This window comes from Falco punctatus, assembly GCF_963210335.1.
Source record: "Falco punctatus genome assembly, chromosome: 6".
NCBI lineage: Eukaryota > Metazoa > Chordata > Aves > Falconiformes > Falconidae > Falco > Falco punctatus.
Genome location: NC_137585.1, coordinates 6,568,188 through 6,594,812, shown reverse-complemented (window position 1 = coordinate 6,594,812; position 26,625 = coordinate 6,568,188). Strand labels below are relative to the sequence as shown.

Sequence of the window (26,625 nt, the reverse complement as noted above, 5' to 3'; positions counted from 1 at the left end):
GGGGAGGGAGAGACAGGGTAATATATGTGCTGAAGTAAGGATAAGATCCTGCTCTGATTGCTGCCTTGGCAGAAAGAGAAGGTTTGGTATGCAGGGCAGTGGGAACACATTATCTTTCACCAAACGGCTTTTTTGTCCTTGCACATTGCCTGACCTTCAGCTCCCATACATTTTCACATGATCTCAAAAATACATAGAGACTTCTACTGGACTGACTTGCAAAACAAAACAAACAAACGAAAAAACCAAACCCAGATTCCAACTCTGTGAAAAGACGCACCAGCCTTTGAAGGTCCAAGATGTCCCAGTCTGGAAGCAGAGTGACCCACTTTGTTTTCCTGGACCCGCAGAAAGAGAGGGGACATCAAAGAGGGAGGATGCCTCATTATCCCTTGTTTGTGCTCAGAGGAATTCTGCTTCCTACCAGAAGGAGAAGCAGAGTGTGGCCCAGGGCAGGGCTCCATCCTTCCTTGCAGGGGGTCTGTGTGCAGGGTGGGTGTGCGTTTCTTCTTTTACATACCAGCTGTCCTATCCCTCATGTTCCTGCCTCACAGCACCAAGGACACATCTGAGGTGTGTTCAGAGGTAAGCAGAGTTACACCAGGCTATTGCTGTTGCAAGGCCAGCAAGGGTTTCTGACTTCTACTTACCAGCAGGCACACCCATACCTTGCAAAAGAGCGTGTTCCTCGCCTGCTACACATGCTTCAGAGCTAGTAGACTGCTCTCCTATACATATAGGAGATGCTCTCCTCTATTGGCATTTCCCCATGTCACTGACCACCTGGGAATCAATTATTGTCATGTCAGGAAACGGGCTATGGAGAACATTAGGCGTGTCAAGCAAATTTTTCATTGCTCCTTGGTTTTTTAAGGGTACTAGAGGCTTATATTGAAACTCTACGTTTCCTTCTGGCAAGAGTAAAACAATAACCCATTCTTTCAGCCAGGAGTAGCTATGTTCAGGTGGGCCTTCTTTGCCTGTAGGCTGGAGCAAGCCAACGGGACAAGAAGCTCTGTACTGAGAGGTGCAGGCAGATGGGAGCCACGGTTGCACACACACCCACCCCCCCCCGAGGAAGCACCAGAATCCATTTCCTTGGGCAGGTGTTAGCAGCTGGAGAGCTGGGGCACCCGGGTCTGTCAGGCTGCTTCTGTCTCTTCTGAAGCACCCAAACTTTGAGTACCAGCTTTAAAATAAGAAGTAACGGCAGGGAAAGGCCCAAGGTACCTCAGCAGAGTCTGAATTCGGAGATGTGTGACCTAACTAAGTGGGGTTTTGGCAGGTGTTAATACAAATTTCTTCACGGAAGACTGTTTTGCTCCTTGCTGTGGGAGGATGCTGCATATGCCACTGTGGCTGTCAAAGCTGCAGGAAAACGAAATGGACTAACCAAGATAAAAATGCCAAAGACACCATGTACTGAGGCAAAGGCTTTTATTCCATCTAGAGCTCCATTTGTGGCTCACAGGGCATCAGACGTTGTTCCACTTGTAGGCTTTACATTTTCCTGTGACCTCTGTAATGCTGTACCTCAAGCTACGCGGAGCAAGAAGGAAAGAGTGAGCAAGTGATACGGAGTTAGTACAACACAGTAAACTCTTGCAAGGCTTCCTGGCCAGGAAAGAAGTTGTGACTTCTGTTCATGCAGAGGGTTTGCAAAGGGCTGCTGCTGCGTGGGCAGCATCAACCGAGGGATGCGGGTGCGCTGCTCAGCAAGGGCTGGAAGACCCTCCCCGGTGAGGGCAGGGAGCTCCTGGCCGTGTCCCTGTCCCTGTCCCTGTCCCCCCACGCTGGCCATCAGGTGGCGGCAGCGCTCCAGTGAATGGCAAGCCCAGCTCTTCCTTCATCCCTTCAGGGAGGGCATTTATTGCAGCAGGCCGAGCAAGGTTTTTGAGTGCCGGGAGAAAAGGTGCACATCACCCGGCTCCCCGCTAAAAGCAAAAGGTCAGCTGAGCTCGGTCTGAAACGCAGACCACAGCTCGGGTTGCACAAAGTGAGAAATAAGCTTGTTTCAAAATGCAGCCTTCAGTGTCAGCCTATCCTGATAAGACCAGCTGACAGAGCTGGAAAAAACAGGAGAGCTTTCGGGTACCTCAGCCTGTACGTTCAGTACAGACAGACCCTTCTCAGGTCATTTCTTTGGCTCGTGTGTGATGAAAACATCTAGTTTTCCCAGCCTGATCAGCTGATATAATAAAAGTTATCTGGCTTCACAAACCACGCTTCACACACACTTGGGTCATCACAGGCTTTCTGTACATGAGCATTACAAGAGTATGGATGTAAGCATGTAGTTGGTGGGAGGAAGAGCCATCCTTCAGCATCAACCAAAAAGAACCACAGGAGCCCCAGTACTTTGTTAAAAGAAGCAGCATCTCATTGAACAACTCTTTGCCGAAAGTGGCAATTAAAGAAGATCTTGTTTTGTTTATAGGTAACTCATCAGGCCTACGCATGAAGCTCTACCCAACAAAAACAGAATATTTGGAAAAGATGGAGTATAGAGCCAGCCCTGTTAGTGTTTCATCCACACTGCTTATATCCTGAACCAGATCCCGTCTCTGACCAGAGGTAAGTAAATGGCGAATTCCTCCTTACATTAAAAAAAGGTACCTTTGGAAATAGGTGACTGGGTTCAGCCCTCTAGTAAGGAATTCAGGTTTTGAGTTGGGTTCCTTACCTTGGTGAGAGCCTTGTCTCATGCAGAGGACACACCGCCTCAGCTGCGGGGTTAAAACAATGATCAGAACCACTACGCCTCCAATACCAGCTGCCACAACCCCAATGATAGTTCCAATGGATTCTTCTATACCAAACAAGCCTGGGGGAGAAGGGAAGGTAGAGAGGGTAACATAAGATGTCATCCAGGCAAGTATATGCAATGCAGCCAGGATACTTTCTGCAGTGGCTGCAGCAGAAGCTACTTACTGTGATATCGATTATGCCAGTGTCGTGTCTGACATGAAATCATGGGCTTCTACATGGGAAAGAGTGTATTGCACTATGGAGCTATTGATTTTTTTCATTCCTATGTAGGAAGCTGCTAAGCTTTCCAGAGATTTAGAGATAGGACAGCCCCATCTCCCTAGCAATCTCCCTTAACAGCTAGGTGCCATGGGATGGCAAAAGATGATGCCGCCTGAATTAATGGGACTCATACCTGTATGCTTTATTTTCAGATGGAAAAAAATACTCTGACAATTATAAGAAATTCACCAGTCTCCCTGTCTACCTCCAAAGGAGACAGCACCAGAGGGCTGACAGAGCTCACTGAAGTCCTTCCTTTGATTTAGTGCTCTTTGGGACTGTTGCATGGCATAGATGGGATGATCCCATTTTCTTTGAGATACGAGCATGTTGGCAATCCGGGTTTATTATTTTGGGGGACTGAAAGATGATTCAGGAAGAGCCTTTGGTCAGGTGAGCACAGTAGGATGGACTGTTACAGGGGCTATGGGATACAGTGTGGAGAGCATCTGCCCTGGTAGCTTAAGAGTCTGTCAGAGTCGGAATGTCTCTTCAGAGAGAGGGAAACTGGCTGGGCAATGGCTCACAACTGATCTAATCAGGTATTAAGTGACTGCCTCATGCTCATGGTAGTCATTTTGCCATGTGACTCACCCAGAAAATATAATAAAAGAATTATTAAAAGCCCTTCAGTTTCATCTACGATAACAGTACAATCAGGCATTCACTACATATATCTATGTGGTTACATTTAAGCTTCACCAGAAAATTTGGATGTTTTGCTACCATATTCGCACACGGGATTCCAAGCGTTGGGCCACCTGTTCCCAGGAGCAGGCGTTACCCCGTGCTGCCTAGCCTAATGGGTGCACATCCAGCAAAGCAACTGGAGCTCATAAGTAAAAGTCCCACTCCCTTCTCCTGCACACAGGGAGGCACCCTGTAGTTTCAATCCATTTGTAGATTATTCATTTTATCAGGAAAGTGAGAGTAATGAAGGTACTGTAGAACCATTACTTACCTTCAAAATATATATAATTTGCTTCCTGTAATGGACAAGTTAACAGAGTTAGCTAATTTATCTTTTTAATTTTAGGTAAGTTTTTGGACAGTCTGGAATTGTGGCACGTAACATTTCTTCATGAATTATATTTCTCATATTCTCTTGTCTCTTTAATTCAGGCATCATACAGAAAGGATATATTTCATCTTCTCAGGACCACAGAAAGGCAATTACACTGGCCAGGGCGCAGACTTGGCAAGGGTAACCTGCACTGCTGAGACTATGAGATCAAGCCAACAGGAGACCTCGTTAGACACATGACCAGGCCCTTGCAGGGGGCACGGTTTTCTTGCCTTGTTAATGCTACGGTTTAAACTGAGTAGTTTTATAAAAATTAGTAACGGAAGAAGTCAGGCTCAAAAGAGCAAAGGCTGAGTGAATCTCAGTGAGCTAGAAGCTTTAGTAATGAATAAAGGGGAAATGGCACTTGCATAATTTACTCTTGACACAGAAGGTGCTATTTTTTGTTAATTAAATAATAAGATAATAAACCTTCTGATGTGTTGATTTGTTGGGACTGGAATGTATTTAGCCTACATAAAAAGGAAAGCTGCTTTGACATTTCCAGCTGATAAAGGCAAAGCAAGTTATTTCCTTAGTATGCCTAGTGTCTATTTGTGATGCTAAGAAAACATAGCATGGCACTTTTAATGCTACTTTGATTTTAATGTGAAGTTAAGCAGAAATGATATAATGCGATCCTCCTGTTTATTGTGGGATTACTTATGTCATTCAGGTTAAGGAATGAATATGCAAGTTAGTGGGTTGCAGAGAAATAATGTCAAGAAGAAAAGGAGTGGGGAGCTGTTCCCTGAGATGCTGTCTTGACGTCTGTCACTCATGTGGGTTCTGCCAAACAGAGCTGTGAGCACAAGAGAACTTGTCGAACTGTATCATTCTTGGCACTGACTTTAATTTTAGTGATAATTCCTTCTTTTTTTTGGTTGTAAATGCCCCTCCTTATAATAATACCTGTGTGACTGTTTATAGAGGCAAGCCGATGAAAATTAGCTGGCCTAATGAAAATAATGAGAAATGCTATAGAGCAATTACACTCTGTGACACCAGGCGCTTACTGCTAGAGGTCAAACAGGCCAGCTTCCCTCTTTCTGCAAGTTTGTAGACCAGCTTTGGAGGAGAAAGAAGGAGAAAAGAAGTAAATAACATCAAATATTACCCAGAGCCCTCCTGATTCTGAGCTTTGTGCCATCTCCTGTCACCACCTTCCCATCTGGAAGTGTAACTTCACAGAAATAAATACCGTGGTCACTGGTTGTCACATTGAGGATCACCAGGGAGGCGTCCCCTTGGGACAAGTCTCCACTCATGAAAACCCTGGAGTTATTTGGCAAGATAGTCGTATTGCTTTCTAGCAGATCCATCTGCCCCTTTTCATCTTCTTTGTACCACCTCACCATCAGGTCAGTCAGGGAGGGACGTTGTGGACTATTAAAGTGACAATTTAAGACCACAGTTTCACCCTCTTTGGCTTTTTCCTTGGCTGGTGTTTGAGTCACCAAAAGCTGCCATGGCTCAGATGTTGTCGGCAACGAAGGCTGTGACATATGAGTTACAGCTGCATTCTCCTTGCTTGCACTTCCACCACTAGCACCAACATCTGTACCAGGGAAGAGAAAGAAAAGGAGGGTTGAGGGTCATAGGATGATAAACCTTCCAGCTGCTCCTGACCTCTAACCAGCACAAAGAATGGCTCCTGGGATTAGGATCTGAAGGTAGCCACTATTATCACAATAGGGATTTTTTGCCTAGTTCCTGTTTAGATTATGTTCGTGTGTACTGATGGTTGTTCCCTGACCCTCGGCTCCTTTCTACTGAAAATTAATGCCGTTGTCCAATGGCTTTGGGTGAAATTTAGAGTTCATTCAGCCACATTTCCACCCCAAAAAATCTCGAGGCCTGATGTCCCTGACTCAACCTTTTTTGAGGCAAAGCAAAAAACGGACGTACGCTTACACACACGCAGCTCTTTTCTGACAAGTACAGTGAATATGTGCGCACCCTAATGCAACTGCCTGCAGTCCAAAACATAATGTGAGCTTCTTAGGAGTTCTGGCATGCACTTCCAGTTTCAGGATAGGAAATCTTGAAGTTGTGGGAAGAATCACCATTGCCAGAGGCTGAACCCCCAGGAAGATCCTATCAGTGACCTGGGGGATGGCACGTTTGCATTCTGCAGGTATTGATACTGAGGGTGACATCTATTGTCTCTGAAAGGACCACATTGTCCTGCTACCCTTTGTTAGAAAAATATGCAAACATGTCTGTAGTAGAGATTTAAACCTGCCTTCTCTCACTCAGCCAGTAATCATAGTATCAAACAGCCTCGAGCTAAGAGTAGTGTGAGTGGATCTCATTTCTGGAAACAAGCCCAGGCTCAGAAGATGAGACAAATAGTTGCTGTCTCAAAAAGACGGAAGAATAAACTCTTAAATATAAGCCAACAGCTGTCACCAAGAAAGAGTTCAGACCCATTTTTTTAAAAGTTTCTTCTGTTGTTTTATTTTCTTCAAACGAAATCATCTCCCTTCATACTAGTCGGTGCCCTCTCAAGGACTGCAGACCATTCCATAGTGGAGGTCTTGATTTTCCATTGTCTTGAGTCTTTCATTGCCATCCAAAGGGTTGAAATGCTATTGTCTGCGTCTGGTAGAACTTCACAATGGCAACAGACTCCCTGTGCTCGGGGACAAATGTCTTAAGGCAATGGAAAACCGAACCCCCTGATGACTGGTTTGAGAGTTACTTGAATGGCTCCTCCAGGCAAGCTTGTACACAAAATCACAGTTATATTCATAGTTATTATTATTTATAACTCTTAGGGGAGTCACACTGACAATTTCTGTCAGGCAGCAGGGCCCTGTTGTTCTAGGTGCCTTATAAAAGGACAGGATATAGAGCTTACAGTTTAATTATCAGATGAGAGGTAACTCATGGATGCAAAAATATAGAAATTACAAGCCAGCTATGAAACTAGGCAACAACAAAGCATGTGAAAAACCTTCAGAGCTGTTTGTTGTTCCATGCTTTTACCTCAAAGTGAAAATTTTGAACGTGTAACTGGAACACCAACCCATGGGAATTGGATACTTCAGAATTAGGTACTCAAATATTATCGTAGTTTTGGATCCAGTCCCCTAAAATGAATAGTCCTTATTAGAGATACTGGATGAGATATTATCCTCATGTTCGTACATAATCTTACCAATGAGCCCACTGGAGCTTCTTGGGGGAACACGAGGTCTAGATTTTCCCTTTCAGTTAGAAAACAGTGTATTGATGCAGCAGTCATAAAAGCTGAAGTATCCTGACAAGGTACTTTGACAAGTATAGTTGAAATGCTTGACAAAGCTGGTGGTAGCTTGACATATTACAGCCTTTGTGCATCAAATATTCTGATGTGATGTATTTGGTTATCTGTTAAGAGTGAATTTTAGCAGTTTTGTCATGAGTACTCTTTTAAAATCTCTCTTCATTAACTATTATCTCCACTGGATACTGCTGCTTTAGCTGAAGCAGTGTGTGCTACTGCTACCTTCTTTTCAAGGAATGGCCACAGAATTTCTTCTCCACAAGTATTCCAGCCTTACCATATGCACCTCCTCAGCAAAATTATATTTTTTATTCCTTTTGGTGATGTAAAAGGTATCACTTTTACACAGCTACTTAGTGTCATAGAGAACATAACAGAGCAGGAACGATGTGCTTTGATGCTGCTTCTGTTTGTCATGAGTTTTATTTGCACCTCCTATCATGAAATAACTGGCCTTGTCATCTGTGTTATCTGACATCTTTGACTCAATACAAATCATGTAACTGAAAGCTAATTAGGAAAATCAAAACGCAAGAGGAGTAGGCTGTATTGTTTTGTCCCGGCTCTCTTTGGGGGTTTCACTGAGAAGCTCACAGCACAGCCTCTATTTTTCTTTCTTCCTTTCTTTCTTTCTTTTTCTTTTGCGTTGTTGCAAAACTGGAACGTACTAGTTCACTGGCATTCAAATACACAATGCCCTTATCATATTGGCATCTGGGAGCATACCATGCCAAATGCCTTGTTGACTCTGCTTCTGTTCTTTATAAGTCAATCGCTTCATTAGCAGAGTGATGTGTAGGTCCCCTGCCTTGCAGGTTGGAGGGCTCAATCCCCAATGGAGGGGAATGCAAGGCTTTTTGGTGAAAGCACTCGAGCTAGACTGAGTACAGAGAAATACAGCATGGATGATCTTGTCTTGACCTGGAAAAATGATTAGATGATCTAATAGGTCATTGTCATATGAAGTCGGTAGTTCACGGCCAATTTTCAACCATGAGGGGGAAAAAAGCTCTCTGGGACTCCCTGTAATGTGACAAATGTGCTCCACATTTGGCAGTACTAATAGGGCACCTACTAAGCCATCATCCTCCCCTTTACGTAATCTGCAGGTTGATACTTTCCCATGTAAGGCCATACAGTTGGCTGTGAATGAGAAATACACAAGGCAGGCTAGAGGAGGTGGGGTGAGAAAAGGGAAGAATAAAACATACCTGCGCTCTCTCCCAGTCCTAGAGCCTCTAACTTACTCTTTGGTGCCTGGAGTAAACATGAGCAGCCCTGCAAGCTTCTTCTGCCAGCTGACAACAGCACTAGGGAACTAAAATGGTGGTGGAGATCAGCGCAAATTTGACCTGTCTAGTTGAGTCTCCTCTCCTTTGTTCACACTCAATAGATGGAGGAGAGGTTGAGGGCAAATCAGGCTCCATTTCCAACCCACATAAAAATCCTCTTGTTCGACCTTTTAGATGGTTTAGGGGGCTTTAGAACTCAACTTCACACTCAGCTGATACCATGAGGGTGCTTTACAAGCTGTATCCAGCTCCCAGGCATCTATGTTTAAGTGATCAATGACTGCATGTTGCTCATCTCAATTTATACGACTTTTGCCCTGGGCTGAGGTTGGCTTTCACAAAAGGATATGAATAACTACCTTGTGACAATAACTGGTTGCTAATACATCAGAGAACCAAAATAGAAATGAAGCTTCTGGCAATGATGATACACATTGTGAAAAAGGCAGGCAAACATACTTTTTCTGAACATTTCTATTAGCTAAACAGGAACGTATCTATAAAGAAAAGTATGTTTTAGTGCAGCGCACAACACCAGATACGGTTTTCCTGCATTCTGAAGAAGCCCTCAGTCGAAAGTTGCTGTTTGAAAAACAAGAATAAAACCCCTCAAGCCAAACTCTAGGAATAAGCTGTGTTTCTTCTAATTAAGGAAGGTGGTTTAGTACTCACCCACCAGCAAGAAGAAGAGGAATGAAGACACTGCAGATCTGTAGAGCTTCCCGATGTGCTGGCTCATAGTTGCTGAAGTATATGGCCTCACCGTCTCTCCCTCTGGTAGTACAGGCAAAAAAATGTGTGTTATTGCAACAGGACCTCACACTCTGCCCAGTGAATGTCACAGTTACTAAAGTTACCACAGCTTCAAGATCACAGTGCTCTGCCTGCCGCCTGGATGACAGCCACCTTTGAAGTAGCAATGACTTCCCGGGGGCTGTTCTGGTCTCCCCTTGAGAAGATGCTGAAAATGTTCTGAGAGCAGAGGGAAGATAATACATTGTTTTTTCACTCTGGCCTTGTAAAAACCACAACTTTGGGCTGAGTACATAATATCCAGACACTCAAAAGGAGACCTCTCTTCTGCTGAACGCCTCCCTGATAGAGGTGAGAAGACAAAGAGAATTGGCTTCATTTTCTGAGCAGACAGACTCCTATCACCCTACTGCACCACTGCATGTGGCTATATGCACGCAGTGTTTATAGGTAAAAGGCATTTCTGAAAGTATTTTTTTTTCATTGCAGAACAAATCCTTTTTCACCAAAAGCTGATTACTTAGACTCCATTTAAGTAAAGCTTGTCTATGCCACCAGGGTGGATGGGGAAACTGCTGAAGCGGTTGGCTTGTCTGGAAAATGATATCCAGGTGTGCTCTGGAAGACGCCGGGTTTACACAAAGGTGCACACCCAGCACTGCTCTGTGGGAAGAGCTGCAGCAGCTCCAGACCCCCACCTGCAGCATTTACCCCTGCCAGCCGTGCTGCCGCTGTACCGAGCACATGCCACTCTCGCTAGCGGGCTGACACCTCTTCCCTCAGCCACAGGATTAGGCATTATGGCACACCTTATCTAACAATTTTGGCTATCTTTAAGACTCTTCAGATAATGAAATTGTACTTGAGAATCCAGTAGACTCAGTTCCCTATCTGCTAAAACACATACAAAGCACAATTCAGCTGAGAGAGGCATGAGTCTTCCTGCTTTTCTTTGCATTTGAAAGCAAAAAGAAGCCCCAAAAAGTCCCCACCACACCGTAAGGAAATTTGTCATCGTGCTACTGTCATATGGCTTTCTTCTATATGTTTTAATAATTTCTGTGATCCACATCTTTGCATGCAGATGCTCTACAATAACTGCTTTAAGAAATCCCACACTTGACCTGCAAAACTCTGCTGACCAAACTTCAAGAGGAACAACCTGTCGCGACTGCCTGTTGCTCTAGCTTTGGTGTAGTGACACCTGTATCAGCAAAAGCAGGACAGGCTAGAGGGAGTATGGCTACAGGAACCTAAAAGGCAAATATTTCTTCTCTGAAATGGGTCAGGAGAGTGGGAAGACCTGGGATTACCAGGCAGGAATCACTCTGAAGTAAACTGGAGCAACTGAGACCAAGCACAGAGCAACATAGCACTTCAGTAGAAAGCTGGAAGGTAGATCATGGATGGGGGTCTTCTGAAGTCTGAGGGTCTTCTGAAGTTTGGTCTACTGCCAAAGTGTTAGTGAGCAAAACCAGAATATCTATGAAAAGAAAAAGATAGAGGAGTCAAAAACAATCAAGAGTTTGAGGAGGGAATAACCAGTAGAGTCAAAGGCATCTGGCAGATCAAGAGGAACTGGGACTGAGCTACTGGCTTAGAGTACTGGCCGTGACCGCGTGTCAGGGAAGTCAGCATGGGAAGATGGAGCTGGACCAAAGGCATTCCAAACAGTGTCTGATTTAAACCCAAGTATGTGGTGTGTTTCTAAAAAAACTTCAAGCGTGTTGTGATGAACCTACCACCATTGTTCCTGCAAATGCTGTTCGTGTTCATTTCATCCTGTAATAGCAACTCTCTTGTGAATCTTCCATTAACTGGGACGTGCCTGAGCAAAACTGTCAGGTCAGCCAGCTTTTAACCGAGGGAATACAAAGGGGTTTTAGCGTTGCTGGCAGCCACCAGTTGAACATAAATCTTCTCCCACTTGGATAACCCAGTATGGTTCAGAGGGAATCTCAATTTTTGGACAAAAGGAAAAGTATACTGGTCTCCTGAGTGTTGTTGAGAAAAGCCTGAAAAATTTGAGTTTCAGAGGTCCAAATCAAGAAAGCAAGCAACCAAAATGAAATAAAACACATGTTATTTTTTACACTTTATTGTATAAATTTTGGGGACTCGATGTCAGCAGTGTTAAAGCTGCACTGTCTGGGCCAACAGCTGGGAGGGGACATCAGCCACTGGGACTTCTGGCACCTTGGCTGATGTGTCAGCAGGCAGGTGTCACAGGGTCCAGGGATGTTCCTTCAGGGAGAGCCTCAGCCCACTGTCTGAGGCAGCGGTGCAGAAAAGGGGCGGCAGGAAGAACCAGCGTTATGCCAGGCTGCTCTCCTCCCCCCCACCCCCTTGGCTATCCACCCACCCATCCATCCACCCGTCCATCCACCCATCCACCCACCCGTCCGTCCCTTTTCATTGCCTGCCAGCCAGCCAGGTGGATTTTTTTTTTTCCAACAGCTCTTCTCTTTTCCTGCAAGGTGACCTGACGGCACAGATGTGCAAGCCACCATCGCTCTGGTTGTGTCCCCTGATCCGAGGGACGCCGTTTGATGCCCTCTCACTTGCAGCCCAGCTTGCCAAACCTCTGGGCGCTCGCAGCTCGGGGCAGACACCCTCGGCGCCGCTCAGGAGAGCCTGCGTTCCCTCAGACGAGTCCCCCACCATTTACTTCCCTTATTTCACGCCCCGGCGGCCGGCCCCCCCGCAGCGGGCAGGGCGGCGCACAGCCGGCTGCCCCGCCAGCGCCCGGGCAGGGGCGCGGGGCCTGGCCCCGGGCAGCCGCTCAGGCCGCAGGTGGCCGCGCCGGCGGCGCTGGCGGGCGATCGGCCGGGACCGGGGCGCCCGGGGCCCTTCCCCTCTCCCCCCCTGGAGCGGCCTCTCGGCGCCTTTTTCCGCTGAGCCCCAGACCCCCCTGGGCCGGGTGAGGAGCCGCTGTTGCTGCCCGGACGCTGGTTAAGCGACTGCCGGGGCTGCGCGCCAGGGGAGGGCGGCGGGTCCCTCGGGAGGGAGGCGGTGAGCGCCGCCGCCCCCCGGCTCCCCGCAGCCGGGAGTTCGTCCGGCTACAGCCCTCAAACTTCCTACCGGCCCTGAGGCTTCGTAGTTAACCCTTGCGGAAGCCGCTGAGGGGTTTCTGGAGCGGGCCGAGGAGGGGGATCAGAAGCGCCGCGGCCGTCCCCGTCCCCCCTGCCGGCTTCCCCTCCTCAAGAACGGCGCCGTTCGCTCCTGGCAACCGCCTCGGGTCCGCGGCCCGGCCGGCGCCTGCCCCTTTAAATGGCGGCCGCGGCCCCGCCGTGGCAGTTAGCGGGCGCCGCGCCGCCCTCGCCCCCCTCCATGGTAAGCGTCGCGGTCAGCGCGCTCCCCGCCGGCCCTCGCCCGCCCCTCCGGCCGGCTCCATGCCCCCGGCCGCTGCCCCGCCGCGGCCCGCCGCCGCGCTATCCCCCGGGCGAGCCGGCCGGCGGCGGGCTGCCCAGGTAGGTGCGGAGGGCGGGAGCCCCGCGCCTTCCCCCGGGGGACGGGACGGGCGGGCCGAGGCTGCGGGGCTGCCCCCGCGGGTAGCGCCGGGAAGCGCCGCCCGGGGGTGCGGGGCCGCCGCGCTCCGCTCCGCCGCCACCACCGCCCACCTCCCGGAAAGTTTTTGGGGCGAGGCGGGCGGGGGCGGCGGCGGCCCTCGGGGCCCGCGGAGAGCCGGTGCCGTGGGCCCCCGGTAAGGAGGCGCGGCGGCGGGCGTCCCGCGGGGTTGCTGCGGCCCCCGGAGGGAGGGTCTGGGCTCCGGGGGGCCGGGAGCCGCCGGGGGAGAGACCGGGCCGCGCTGCGGGGCAGCACTCGGGGTTGCTGTGGCAGCCGCCGCGCTCCGGCGGGGGGGGGGGGTCGGGAGCGGCACCCCCGTGGCGTTTGCGGGTCTGTGCGGGCAGGCGGGGTGCGGGCCTCGGGGAGGCCGTGTGTTCGCGGAGAGCCGCCGCAGGGCAGCCCTGCGCCCGCGCCACGTAGCCTGGGGTGCCTCTGCCCTCCCCCCCGGAGCGGACCCGGCCTGGGCCGCGGGCCGGGCGGGGTGCGGGGGAGCGCCGGCGGGGTGTGCGCAGCCCCGTCCGGCCGTGGGCCTGTGTGCGGGCGCCAGCGTCGGCTTGGTTTTGAGTCGGTTTAGTCTGGAAATTTCGGTCTCGAAACCCGCTTTCGTCTCTTATGGATGGATCCGGTAGTACCGCCGGTGTCAGCTCTTGGTTAGGGCCCCGGGCGGGTTTGGTGCCAGTTTGCTAGGTGGCTTGGGGCAGGTGTCTTGCTGTGGCTCGGTTTCCCTCTGTGGAGACAGACGGACTTCCCAAGTGAATATTGCTATCGAGGGAGAGCGCTGTGGACAACAGCTTATCTTTAAAACAAGTGATGCAAATAGACCTATTCGCTTCTGAAGTGTTGCGCTTTTATTTATGTATTTCAAAATGCACAATTGACAGCGCAGCTAATATTACGTAGAAATATTTGATCTATCTGTATTGTAATAATCTGTGTCAGTCCTCTGGTACATGCTGCACCTCCATGACCTTTCTCAAGTTTTGAAAGGTCCCGCAGATTCTAGAGACGTGCTGCGTGTCCTGCACTGAATGTCTCATGTCAGTGTTACTCCAGCTCTAAATGCCTGCGCGGCTTTGATGTGCAAGTTGAGGGGCTGCTGTGGAAGTAAAATACTCTGATAAAAATGTAAGTGATAACTAAATATATTATACTCTGTAAAAAATGTAAAATGAATGAAAAGGCTGTCAGTGGGAAGCGTTTCCATGCCACTCACCTCGGTGAAACTAGCATGTCAAGTTTCATTTAATATATAGTTCTTAAATGGATTAACCATCATCTTATTTCACCTTTCTCCTCCATTGTTGAATTGCATACCTTGCTTCTGTGTTCACAGGAAGTTCATGAAGTGGATCATGGTCTTATTAGCCAGCTACTTGCTGATTCAGAGGAGACTCTTGGTTCGTGCACAGAGAAAATGCAGGGTCCTGCTCAGTATAGCTGGAGTACTGACTGGAGCTTTTGGGTAATGAGTTTTATCTTTCTTCTAACTTGTGTTATATTTATAAATATGTATGTCTTAATTTATATATGTGTGTGTATGTACTAGCTGTATATGCCCGGTTCTCATGTTGCTTTGTAGTCATGAATTAGTAAAGTGCTCTCCACCCATGTAGTGGGGTAGGTAATTTTATCATTATCAGCTTACTAAAGTGTAAGCTGAGACTGAGAGGGGGTGAAATTTTTACCTGATGTCAAGTATCAAGTTAGTGACAGGCCTTCTGGCTTCTGTGCCCAGTCCTGTCTCCCAGTTCCTTGCATGGTTTGTTAACCTATCCACTGTTGATGCTTTTTAACAGTAAGGGCTGAGTTTTGATTCTCAGTGTTGTGTGGTTCTTCTGATGTGCTTTCCTAGTGCCTTGTGTTTTGTCAAGTAAACACGTTTGTTTTCCAAAAGAGTAAATAAGTTTCTTTTTTTCCCGTGTAAGGAACGGGATTTGTGAATAAGAAGGGCAGAAAGGCGAGGTTTAATTTTGTTCTCTCCAGAGAGATGTTCCACTGAAAGTGGAGGGTGTAATAATAAATGCTGGTTTTAATACTTTTATTATGCCCTTGACGGGTTTTTCTTCCCCTCCCTTCACCGCCCCTCCCAATGCCATGAGAGAGGGTAAACTTAGAGCTGTAGTCTTAGAGCATATATTGTGCTATTAGTTTGGTGGCTGGTGTTAGATTGGGAAGGGGAACACTAGCGCGTGCAGCCACAGGCAGGGTAAGACCTTATCTCATGAGAGACTTGGATTCCCTTCCTCACAGCTCTGACAGTCTGACTCGGGTTCTGCGTCAGGTGGCCTCAGTAAATTGGCATGCTTCAGCTTTTGCATAGGAACATCATTAGGACTATCGTGTCTTTGTCCTGATGAGGTCATCAGTGTCTTCATTGTGCTCACCGGATGAAAGATTAAGTAACTAGCAAAGGCTATAGGGAATCTGTGGCTGAGCTGTGAGCAGAACTGGGGGGGGGGGGGGGGTGGGTGTCAGATTTCCCAACTCCTTATTTATAAATTTAACTTGTATGTCTTTTCATCTCTCCTGTGCAAGCTAAGCAGATGTCCTAAGGGTCAGAAGACTGATTTTGCATCTCAGGCCTTAGCATAAACTTTCCTCAAAATGCATGTGTACTCTTCAAGTGAGCGACACTAGCCTGGAGCCAATGGCAGTGGGATGGGCCAAATGAATCCTGGCAGGTTGTAGAATTGTGTTGATAGAGAGTGAGTACTCGGATTGTTGTCCACTGTTTCTACAGTGACTAAGACTATACAGGGTGGTTTTGCCTGTGCCCAGCTGTATCTCTGTACTTGAATCGATAGATAGCAAGTCATGCTGTGCAGACATCATAACTGCCAGCTATGCTCTTGTTAGATGGCAAATTAGATTGTGTAAACTAACTCTTGATTATTTGTATACAACAGTTAATGCAGTTGATGGTATATGTGAGGAAGAAATCTGTTTAGGTCTTGGGATCTGTTTGTTGGACTTTCATTTAGCAACTCAGTCTTTCCTTGATGAGCTTGGCAATCTAAAAGTCAGTAAAATGTAATATATGAAGAAGATAAGTGTGCAATAGGCTTTGCATTTTTATGTTTGAGAGCTGTGCCAAAGGCTAGAAGTTTCTTTGAACATAGCTGTAGGGGTGTATGATGCAGGGTTTTGTGCATCCTCACAGGGCTACTTTCTGCCTGTAGTGTAACACGTGCTGGTAATTTCAGGGCAATGAGGTCCTTCAGTGCAGCATTGGCTGCTAAAAGTGTGAGGTGTTGCCTAGTATGATTAAATGGTTGCCTTCTGTCTATGGTTTGTACTCCAAGACCTCAGTATTTGTTTGAAGTTGGTGTTTATCTAGTTCTGCAAATATGACCTTGCAGTTAAAACAAAGGAACTGTGTAAATATTCGCCTCTTGTAAGATAGTGCTGTGGCTTGTAAAATTCTAGCAGTACCGTTTGTCACTGATTAGTTTTTAAAACATCTACCGATCTCATTATAGGAGGATGTGGTACTCGCTTTCTCACGCTTAAGGGAACCAAACTTAGAGGTAGTGAGAGGCAGGAAGTCACAAGTTCAAGGCAAAAATTAAGATCTTCTAGTTAAAATGTTATGTCATTGGCATCTTTCCCTGTTCTTCCCTGCCTTTCTAGACAGAAAACGTGTTTTAATAACTTGCATGGTTGATGATCAGCTGCTGACTATATAAACAAATCATTAAAACTCCCTAAATACTGAGTCATAGTAAATGTGTAGGTGATAACACAGAAGGCAGCTTGTTGTAGTGTGTGCAAAGCATGTGTCACTAACATTTGACAAAGGATGATCTTTGTGTCCTGTGGCAGGTGTGGATTTGTTGTTAGGCTCATGCCTACTCTTAAGTCAGTAGAATAAAGAATTGCTACAACAGCATGACTAGCCTGCGGTAGCATGCAGGGATCAGCTCTGCTGCCTGGGTTATTAGCTTTGAGAGCCTGCATGTTTCTGGTCACTTTGGTTTGCTCCAAGGATTGGTTTCTTCTAAGTATGTACACCTGCTTCTCTTGATGGTGGAAACAAAATGTGGATGTTAGAGCCCAACTGGTTTGACTTCAATTTTTCATGGATTTGAGTGGGAGTAGGCAATTGTGCCATGCCTCTAGAAGTCAGGCCAGGTATCATGAATGCTCAATAGGTGCTGTGAGCACATGTAATTAGCAGCAAGCTAGGGTTGGGAGCCTCTGGCATATCATCTCTTTCCTGGCAGTGGTGAGAAGGAAAGGTAGCAGAAAAAACAGCAGGGAAGAAAGAAAAGAAGAGAATCCTACCTACTATGCGTAATTTTTCCCCATCTCTCAAAAAAAATAATACTTCGGATAGCTTTATTGAAAAAAAATTGAGAAAGAATTCATTTTCTGTGCTACTGTAAGCAATTCTTAAACTGGTGGTGTTACTAACTGCTGTTTTTAAGGTGGGTGGTAGTTGGGGGGTGTTTTTTGGTTTGTTTTGGTGGTTTTTTTTGAAGATTCTTTCCTGAAGGTGGACAAAGCTAGACTTCTTTCCTCCTCCAGTGAGGTTATAGAAAACTTGCTTGCAAACTTAATCTCAGGGCTTTCCCTCTTTACTGGAACCTGCGAAGCCTGCATTTACTTTTAAATGGTTCTCATTTTGGCAACTGCAAATAGAAGTGCTGAAAGTCAGAGATGCATTGGAAATTAAGTGGCATCTGGAAGCCGTACCTCAAGATTCTGAATTCACTTTTTATCCTTCTTATGCTGTTCATACTGAAATATAATTCAATTTAATATCCTTGGGAGAAGAAACCTGTGAAAGTCTTAAGTGTTTTACTGTAATGAAGAAGGTAAAGGTGAATGAGAAAGCTAACGAAAAGGATCCTTGCATCAAAAATGAGGGTCTTCTGTCTGGGGACTCTAGTTTCTATTAAAAAACAGTCAGAGTTCATGTATGTCTACAATAAGAAGAATGCCTGTGGAAAGAAAGAACAAAAAAGTAAGTCCTTCCCTTGCAGTAAAAAGGTAGGTGGAAAGAGTTGAAATCAAATGAGCATCTCAGAAAATGGCTTTTGTCTGGGAGGCTTGTTTAAGAATTTGGGAATGTGAGGCACCAAGGAGGTGCTGGGGAAAAAAGCCTATTTGATTGCAAGGTAGTATCAGTTTAAAGTTGGTCAGTGTGGAGGAATAGAACAGCAGAAGCAAACAAGTGATACAGTGAAAAGTGAAAATAAGCCTTTTATTTCTCATAATACAAGAACAAGTGAGGTTGCACAAGATTTAGAAAAGGGTGTTTAATTTTTACAAACATGGATTTGGTTTCTATGAGAAAGAGCAAGTCTGTGGGAGCATGTGAGAATACGTGTGCCAAGAATACGATAAGCATATATGACTCAAACCTGCACAGAAGGGATGCAGATATACACTACAGCTTCGTAAATAACTTCGTAAATAACTTACTGCAGCACGGATACAAGCTGACGTATTTTGGGGCATGAAACTAGTAAGGGTTAGATTAAGTATTTCTTGCATCTATAATTCTTTGAATGTGCCTTCCACCTTTCTCTGAAGACCTCTGTTCACTCTGGGAATGTTTACTAGGCTTGTAAAATCTGTAGCTATGTTTTGGTAGGCTGGGATTTAAGGCCTTATGACAGCTGCTTCATGTCCTGTATTGTGTATGTGATACATTACTTTTGATGAAAGCTTTTCTCCTCTGTGCCTCCAAATGCCTGGGTTGTGAAGGAGAGATGACATGGCCGGTGACATCAGAGGAGGATTTTTATCCTCCTTTTTATTTGCTGGTGCAAAGTAGTCTAAGGAGGATGAGGACTGGATAAATGCTGTAGGTCTCCAAAGAGAATAAAAATCTGAAACACACTTAGGCTGTTTTTTTCTGAAACTTCAGTACAAATACCTTTCGCTGTGCTTGCATTTATTTATGACCTATCTGGAATCTCTAGGATAGATGCCTATTTTTTAGCCCTGTGATGGCACTGTTATACAGATGCAGTGTTTTAAAATGGTAAAAGAAGATGAACTATATAGTTCTGACTAATCCTTGAATGTGGCTGATTAGGCTAAAGTTTTTCTCACTTCTTTTCACCCTGGGAATCTCTTTACTGCTGTTGATGCAGCTCCAAACTGAGCAGATCTGACTGCCATCAGGTTTCAGCCTGTTCTGAACAAAGACTGGCAGTCGGTGCTGTCTAAATCAGCTTTTCCCAGCTGCAGCAGCGGGAAGCTCTAATATAATGTGACTTATTACAGACATCTGAAGAATTAGTCTAGAACCTGAGGATGAAGTGTTATAGATCAGGAAGAAAATACTTCAGGTTCATGTGATTTACTTTTTTTTTTTAAGTCACTGGGAGCAAAGCCATTAGAAATGCAATATAGTTCAGAAAATCAGCATGGAGTTGGCTGAATGATGATATCCTTTGAATCAGAGGACAGTTTGTGGCTTGTGGAATGAAAGGTTTAAAAAGCAGCTCCAGGAGATGCAAGTAAGCTTTTTCAGGTGTGTGTGTGTGTCTTTGTGGTTTGGTTTCAGCTTTGTTCAGTATTTCTGCATAACAAGCACTGTTCTTCAAGTCTGCTACAGGTGGGCTACTTGCATCCTTTCGGAGGGAAAGATGGCAGGTAACCGAAACTGTATCGGATGTGATTGTTTAAAGTCATTAGTGGCAACTGGGAGTAGAAAATTCTCCAGGAGGTACTTAAGGAAAAAATAATCAAAATCTGAGATCTTTTGTTGAGGTTTAGGTGATTTGGGACATGCTTACCTATAAGAAAACATAAGAGCACTCTAGATAAGCATATGGCTTTTCAGCTAATGACAGCTCTGGAAGTTATATTTTGTGTCATCCTATGTAGCAGATGGTTGTGCACTAATGGAGTTATGTCAAGATTCCGTGGTGATATTGGCAGCATTTTAGAAATTAGGTGGAGTAAGGTGGGGGTTTTTTTGTTTTTTTTTTTTACGTAGTCCTTCTTTATTGAAGTTGCTTGCAGAGTCAGTAAAGTCTGTGTTTTTTTGCTGTACCTGTTCAGAATGAGTGGAGGTATGTGATAGTGAGCTGAAGCGTATGTGGCTCCTATCAGCTAGTACTGATACGTGTCTCCCAATAGCTGACGCTTTGCATTCTATTTTAATATAAAATTGAAGAAAAACTATGTATGGTCTGTGTTTGCTGAGAACGGTTCAATCAAATCTGGTAGCAGCTTTTGATAAATAAATGACTAAGAGCAAAATCTGCATTATCTTTTCTAAGGTAGAAGAGATCAAATTAGGAACAACTGTTTTGGGGCAGTTGCTTAGTGAGTGCTATTTTCCATGTAATTTCAAGTACAGTATGGCTACCGGCAGACTTAACGAGATGGCAAGTGTAATTATACGGAAACAGTTCATGTACTTGGCTACAGTGACTACTGTAAACTATGTAACTACTGTTGTAGTTTGTTTAATATGCTCCTTCAGGTTGTCATTGTAGTCCTGATCCAAAGTATTTATGTATCCTTCTATGAGTTGCTGGAAAGTAAATGACGCCAAGAGGAGTTACTACCAAGATGACTGATTGTTTCCTTTATGACCTCTTTTTCTGACCAATATTTGGGGACTATTACTAATCTTAGATACGAATCAGAGATGCCAGAGTCCAATTGTGGCAAAGTAAGGAAGAAAAAGTGCAACTGAAGTATGTAATTCTTTTGCTTCTTGTTTGGTTACTTTTTTGTGTTAATTAATCTTGGTGGGACTTTGTGGTAGGTAAGGAAGACAGATGTTCAGAAGTAATGTCTTTACTGTATGAGTTGCCCCTGCGTGCCTCCCCCCTCCCCCCCTGCTTCCCCCCAAAAAACAATCAACACCCCAAACAAAACAAAACCCAAAACATCTGGATATTTTCCCCCCTGTTTAAGTGGATCAAGTGAGTGTAAAGACAGGCAGTTTGACTTTTTTTTGTTACTTAGGCAGCCTGCAGTGAAAGATCAGGTGAAGGAACAGATGTTGTTAACAAATAACATTGGCTAATTGTTTCACACACATGCTGTAGGAACAAATAAGAGTCAGATGAAACTGCTGTTTGGAAAGGAATGTATTTTTTATCCAAAAGGAAATCATCTTGGCTGAGCTTTTAATTGCTATTGCATCATATTGGTTAGCTGTTGAAACCTGGACAACATAGTTACAGGACTGGAAATTAAACTGGGGAGTGGACAGATTGTCTGAGCTGAAGGATAACTTTGTGCTGGGAGGGTGACAAACTCACTTCAATTACACAGTGTTAAAATAGTAACTGGAGAGTTCATACAAACACATTTGGTTTATTTATATTGTTTTAGAACTTGATGTGTCACAAGGGTTTTTTGTTGCTTTTTTGTGCTTTGAAGTCAGGAAAGTAGGTACAGAATCACAGTTTTTAGATGAAAAGGAGCTAGGCTTTTCTAAAACTTAAAACTCTTACAAACTTGGCTTTGCTAGTGTCTTGGGGAGGCAGCAAGAAGCAGGGTCTCTGGCAGGGGCATTATAGGCATAATTTTAGTACCAGATCCAAAGAAATTATTGCCAGCTATGGATGGTATTGATGAGAATGCTGAGTAAATCTGAGACTGGAGCATCTTGCCTCCTGGAAGCTAAAAGCACTTCAGTTTCCAGTTGAGAATTGGGGAAGATGTTGGTTGGTGGAAGTGTCCAGATCTCTTGAATTTTTTGCTTAACTTTCTTATTTTAAATTTAATTTCAATTTCAAATATAATTAATTACATCTACCAAGTACCTCTTGAGTTTGGATGAAACAAACATTTATCAGCCTTATTGCTAATTGCAAATGTCCACACTCAGGTTTTTAATCGGCTGTAGATGGTGTTATAAACAGGAAATGCATTTAAATCACTCATCCTCATGCTGCTTCGGAGGCCTGAGTCACACTGATACCCAGGCTTTGGCAGCACCTTTCGATGATCACGCTGAGTCCTCTTACTGTCTTTCTGATGGCAAGAAATCCCCAGTGAATATTTTTCTGTATGGATTTGCCTCCCAAGATCTTGCTGCTCTTTCAGAGAATCTTCACAGAGAAGATTCCCTGTGATGTGTCCTAGCTTTGCTTTGGGAAGGCAGAAGAGTTGCCTCGTTTTTCTGGTGAAACCAGTTCCTGATATTTACATATGTAGCTGATCTTGACAACAGAACTGTGGGCCATCCAAAGCCACCACCCAGCTAAGTGTGCACAGACAACTGCTTAATGCTAGTGAGCAGCTGTGGCTGGCAAAATGACTGTAAATATAGTCTCATTGTGTTTGACTATCTTCTCCTTTCAAGCATTTGGATATAATCAGTGATTTAAAAGCCTTGAGATGCTTTTTTCTGCTTCTTCTCTCCGCTTCCTTAGTAGGGCTGTGCTAGGAGAGAGGGATCTCTCTTCCCTGCTGCTGAGCAAGTAATTAGCTCCACATTCAGCCAGGTGCCCAAGGGGATCTGACTTGTGTGGGTGAGGTGGATGCACTGTGGAGACACCTGCCTCTTCTCTTACAGCTCTGAAACCTTGTGTGTGTTGTGATGGCTTCTAGGGGATGCAGTCTTGCAGCTGGGGATGGGTGGGTGATGCCAAGCAGCAAAGAGGGACTCCACAGCCCCTCACTGCTGTCGTGGCTCGTGGTCTGTGCAGGATGAAGCTCCTAGGCAGTCTGCTGTTCCCTCTGCAGTCTTCCTCTCATCCAGAACAGCCTCTTACACAAACGGCAGCCAGAGCCTGACTTCACGTAGTTACTCACAGAAATGTAGCAGCCTGGGTCTAGGTAAGGCAGATGGAAAGGGACAGACAGCACAAAGAAAACTGAAGGGATGTACGCCTGCTGTTGGCCTTTCAGAGCTGGTGGAGGAGGTGGGCGGTAGCATACTGATTGATTTTTGGGAGCTTGGGTGTGCATGAAGCATGTGCTGATCTCCTCCCCTCCTGCTCTGGAGCTCAGATTGAGTTTTCTTAGCAAGGGCTTGACTTATAAAGTAATGGCCAAGTCTTATGTGAAAGTAGACTTGGGTCCACCGAGTTACCAGCTGTAGATGTCCTCTGCCTTTAAGACTGGTGCATGGGCTGCACCCTTCTTCAGTGATGCGGAGGAAGAGCACTGGGCACCGAGTGCTCGGTTCCAAGCTGGTGTTTCCCTGGTGATGGTACTTTCCTCTGCAGTCCCCTTTGGGACTTTTGTGAACTTGAAATGACCTATGCTGTTGCAGCCAGCCTCCCAAAATCCGTGTAGATGATAGTGACTTTAGAGTGGAGCTGGGCAGCTCTCATGACCCCTGCCCACCCCCCCCCCCCAGGTTTTCTTTGAACTGCATGCAGAACATGCCGCAATGTTTGAGTGCGTGTTCTGCCAGGCTAGTGTGTTTCAGCCTGTTTTCCACACTGGCGTGCAAGCAGAGGCTGGCAGAACACTAGCTAGCTCTTCTGGATGGTGTCCAGCACCGGCTCTGAGCAAGTGGGTGAGAGCGGGGGGGAGCCAGAGGGGCTGCCTGAGTGTTGGCCAGGGATTTGCATGGGTTGGAACAGGCTGCAGGCAGCTAGAGAAGAAGGGATGTGTAGGGGGTGTGTGTCTTCTGACTTTACGTTAGTTTCGTGCCTCTGTCAGTTTTATTTCTGAAATGGAGCATATGCTTTGCTCCTTATTGTACATGTCAAACTTGAGACTTTTATATCCAAATCAGAGCTGTTATGAAAGTACATTGGCTTCACCATTTAAAAATGCTTTAGAACACTTACTTGCAGAAAGAAAGTACCGAATGCTACAAAGCAATTGCTTCAGAATAAGCAGGGGATATTCTGAGTCCAAACTATTTTTTTTTCCTAGGGAGAAGTCTATAATACTACTAATGACAAGAGGTTTTCTTACAATTGATAAGGTTATCAGCTGACTTTCACAAGGACCTTGTTGGAATAGCTTCAGCTGAATTATTTCAATGAAATTTAATGGCTTGTGAAATTCAGCTAATTCTGGTGGGATCTTGAAGGAGAAACTTGGGAGCGTTCCTCATGTGTTCTAAACTGAAATACCTACAATATTCTTCCATATCTTTTCTATTTTCTATTGTGGTTTTTTTCCTTAAAGAACATGGAAAAAGTATCTTTTAACTGGCTTTTCAACTTGATGTTCTCTGAAGAAATACCTTTACATCTTTCAACTTTTAAAATGTTAAGTCTTTGAGTTTTCTGCTTGGGAAGGAAGCCAAATTTAAAAATTCTTCACAAAAAATGATATTTTGTTCTGTTTCTAATTATATAACCTGATGCTAGCAGCGTAGTTCCCAGTAATTCATATGATGCTAAATTTTCTCATCTGTCAAAAATCATAATTATGGCAACTTTGGTTGTGGATTTTGTAGGCAGTTTTCCAAGCCATGAGCCAGCATGGGGGACTCTTATCTTTAGCCTTGTTTATGGGATCTCATGGGATTTAAAAACAACTCCATAAAACCATCAAAAACCCAAAATCCTAGAAAATACAGTAGCTCAAGTACTTGTTCATCACCTGTATTTCAATATCCCTTCCTTGAAATTCTACGTGCTGTATTTCCAACAGAAGAAATAGTTGCACCAGAAATCTTACTGGATGCCACTCAGCCAGTACACAGATGCCTCTGGAGGAGAACTGCCATTGGTTTGTTTTCTGCTCAGTCACTAAAAAAATGTTAAAATCTGTTTCTCCTTCAGCCTCGGCAAATAAGAGGGGGGCTGGGCCACAGAAGGGGACATAATGACCCCAGTGCACAGCCCTGTGCCAGCCAGTGGCCCACTGGAAGAGTGCCCTGTGCTCATGAGACTCCCCTCTCCAGAGAAGTTAAGGGTGAATGAAGAAGAGCATTTAATGAATGTAAGTAAAATAGTCCTGGCTCCTTAAACTCTTCCTGCTCACTCCCACTGTGGCTATGAGTTTGTTTCTGTTTCCTTGAGAGCATGGGAACTTTTGGAAGGCAGGCTCCTAGGGAATATGATGGCTGAGCCAACCCTGGCAACAGTTGTTTGTTTTTCTTTCTCTTCTTTTATTGGTTAACATGCCTTATATGACCTATGAATTAAATGCAACTAAATGTGTGGATAATCAGGTGTGATAAATACCTCCTTATTTAAAAAAATAACAACCAACCAGAAGTGGACACTCTGTACACATCCAGTCCCAAGGTGCACGATGTACTGTACACAGCACAGAAGTCACCTTAGGTAAGGTGGTGTTGCCCTTCAGGTCCTGTGAGTGGTTCTTTCCCTGTGCAAGTTTAATGTTTTTGTGCTTCAAGAGAAAGGGAAGAACAGTAAGTTACTGCTAGTAAAGCTTATGACTACTTAATAATTGAAATTTATTTTTTAACCCCAAATTCTTCTGTGATTCTGTCAAGGTATGGTTAGTGAAAAATAGATCACTGTAACAGTGGATTCAGACTGTTTGCGACAGAGTAAACAGAACAAGTCTGACACTTTCTAAATACATCCTCCTGCTTGTTTTCAGAAAAATGGAAAACTGTGCCCTAGAACTCTGAAAAACAGAAGGGAGACTGGTAGTCGTGTGGACGAGAGCTTCCACTGTGATTCTGTGCCTAAAAGCAAATGTGAGTCGGATTTATGTGTTTGCAGTGACTTCTGCAATGCTACATCTAGCTCTCAAGAAGCACACTGAAAATAGGAGATTCAGAAGAGCCACGAGAATAAGTCTGAAAAAAAATCTTTTTGCTAATAGACTTGAAACTTAATCCTTACCCCAAAAGATGATGTGGGGTAACTTGCTCACAATCCAAAAATAATTCACAAAGATATGATTAACCAGCAGACCACTAGAAGAGCTCTCCATAGCTGGGATGGATTTTTTTCCATCGGGGTGACTCTTAAATTATGATGATTTTTTTTTTTTTCTTTCCCAAAGGGAATTTTTATCATTGCAGCTCTAGTTTCGAAGCAGGAGCTAAATTGCAGGATAGCTGCGGTTTGTGTGTTACAGATTAGATTTAGATGGACAATAATGAACTTTTCTGGACTGAAGAAATGGCTGCAGTGGAATCAACTTTTCTGTGCTGGAAAGGCTTGTCAGACTTGGCACGTTTGGCAGGTAGCCTCAGCAGAGGGACTGCCATCTCTGTGCCATGGGAGTTGTTCTTGCCTTTTAGATAAGTCCGCCTGAATCTGTTTTGGAGTATGTGGACTCTTAAGTCAGCCTGCCTTACGCGGCTAAATAAGGCTTTTGTTTAGGGCTGTTAACTTTGCACTCTCCTAGCCTAGTGAGGCTTTAGACTCACTGAAAGTGGGATGTTGGTATGTTCTATTTGTTTTGTTCTTTCATTTATTTATTATTCTTTCTCCCTTGCCAGATAAGTTTCAAGAGTACATGTAGTGTTTTTGTATAAAATCAAACTCCTCTCTGTGTGATGTTCTTCTGGAGGCTGTTTTCTTTTTCTTCTGATGCGAAGAAGGATTTTAGAGGGGAGAAGACAATGCATTCCTTGGTAGAAATGCAGCATTTTTTTGCCTGGATATTTAATGTTTGTTTTAATGTGTTAGTGTAGGATTAAGTACTTTCATCTTAACATTATTAATATCTCCAAATTTGGTTTTGACTATGTGTAGAAACTTCATAGGAAAGTACAGGCCACGCTCTTCTGCCTTTGGAGAATAGCACATCAAGTGGTCTTTAAGTGGGGT

General features: G+C 45.1%; 2 protein-coding genes across 5 annotated transcripts in view; one reads left to right on the top strand and one right to left on the bottom strand.

The window, feature by feature from the left end:
- Positions 1-95: 95 nt before the first annotated feature.
- Positions 96-11,892, bottom strand: LOC308066424 (uncharacterized protein). Of its 4 annotated transcripts, none has more exons than XM_080393706.1 (4): positions 9,329-11,892; positions 5,211-5,651; positions 2,684-2,824; positions 96-1,539 (listed from the first exon to the last, which is right to left on the bottom strand). In XM_080393706.1, the coding sequence occupies exons 1-4, from the start codon at positions 9,393-9,395 to the stop codon at positions 1,535-1,537; spliced, it is 654 nt and encodes a 217-aa protein (XP_080249832.1). In that variant the 5' UTR covers positions 9,396-11,892; the 3' UTR covers positions 96-1,534. The 4 variants fall into 4 exon arrangements, 3 of the variants coding, with proteins under 3 accessions (XP_080249832.1, XP_080249831.1, XP_080249830.1); XM_080393705.1 differs by having other exon boundaries at positions 96-1,545; positions 2,685-2,824; XM_080393704.1 differs by having other exon boundaries at positions 96-2,824.
- Positions 11,893-12,337: 445 nt separating this feature from the next.
- GRAMD1C (GRAM domain containing 1C) overlaps positions 12,338-26,625 on the top strand; it is a 53,410-nt gene continuing 39,122 nt past the window's right edge. The window contains 4 exon segments of the mRNA XM_080393614.1: positions 12,338-12,790; positions 12,792-12,827; positions 12,829-12,879; positions 14,310-14,438. Coding sequence (XP_080249740.1) covers positions 12,680-12,790; positions 12,792-12,827; positions 12,829-12,879; positions 14,310-14,438 — 327 coding nt within the window. The 5' untranslated portion in view covers positions 12,338-12,679.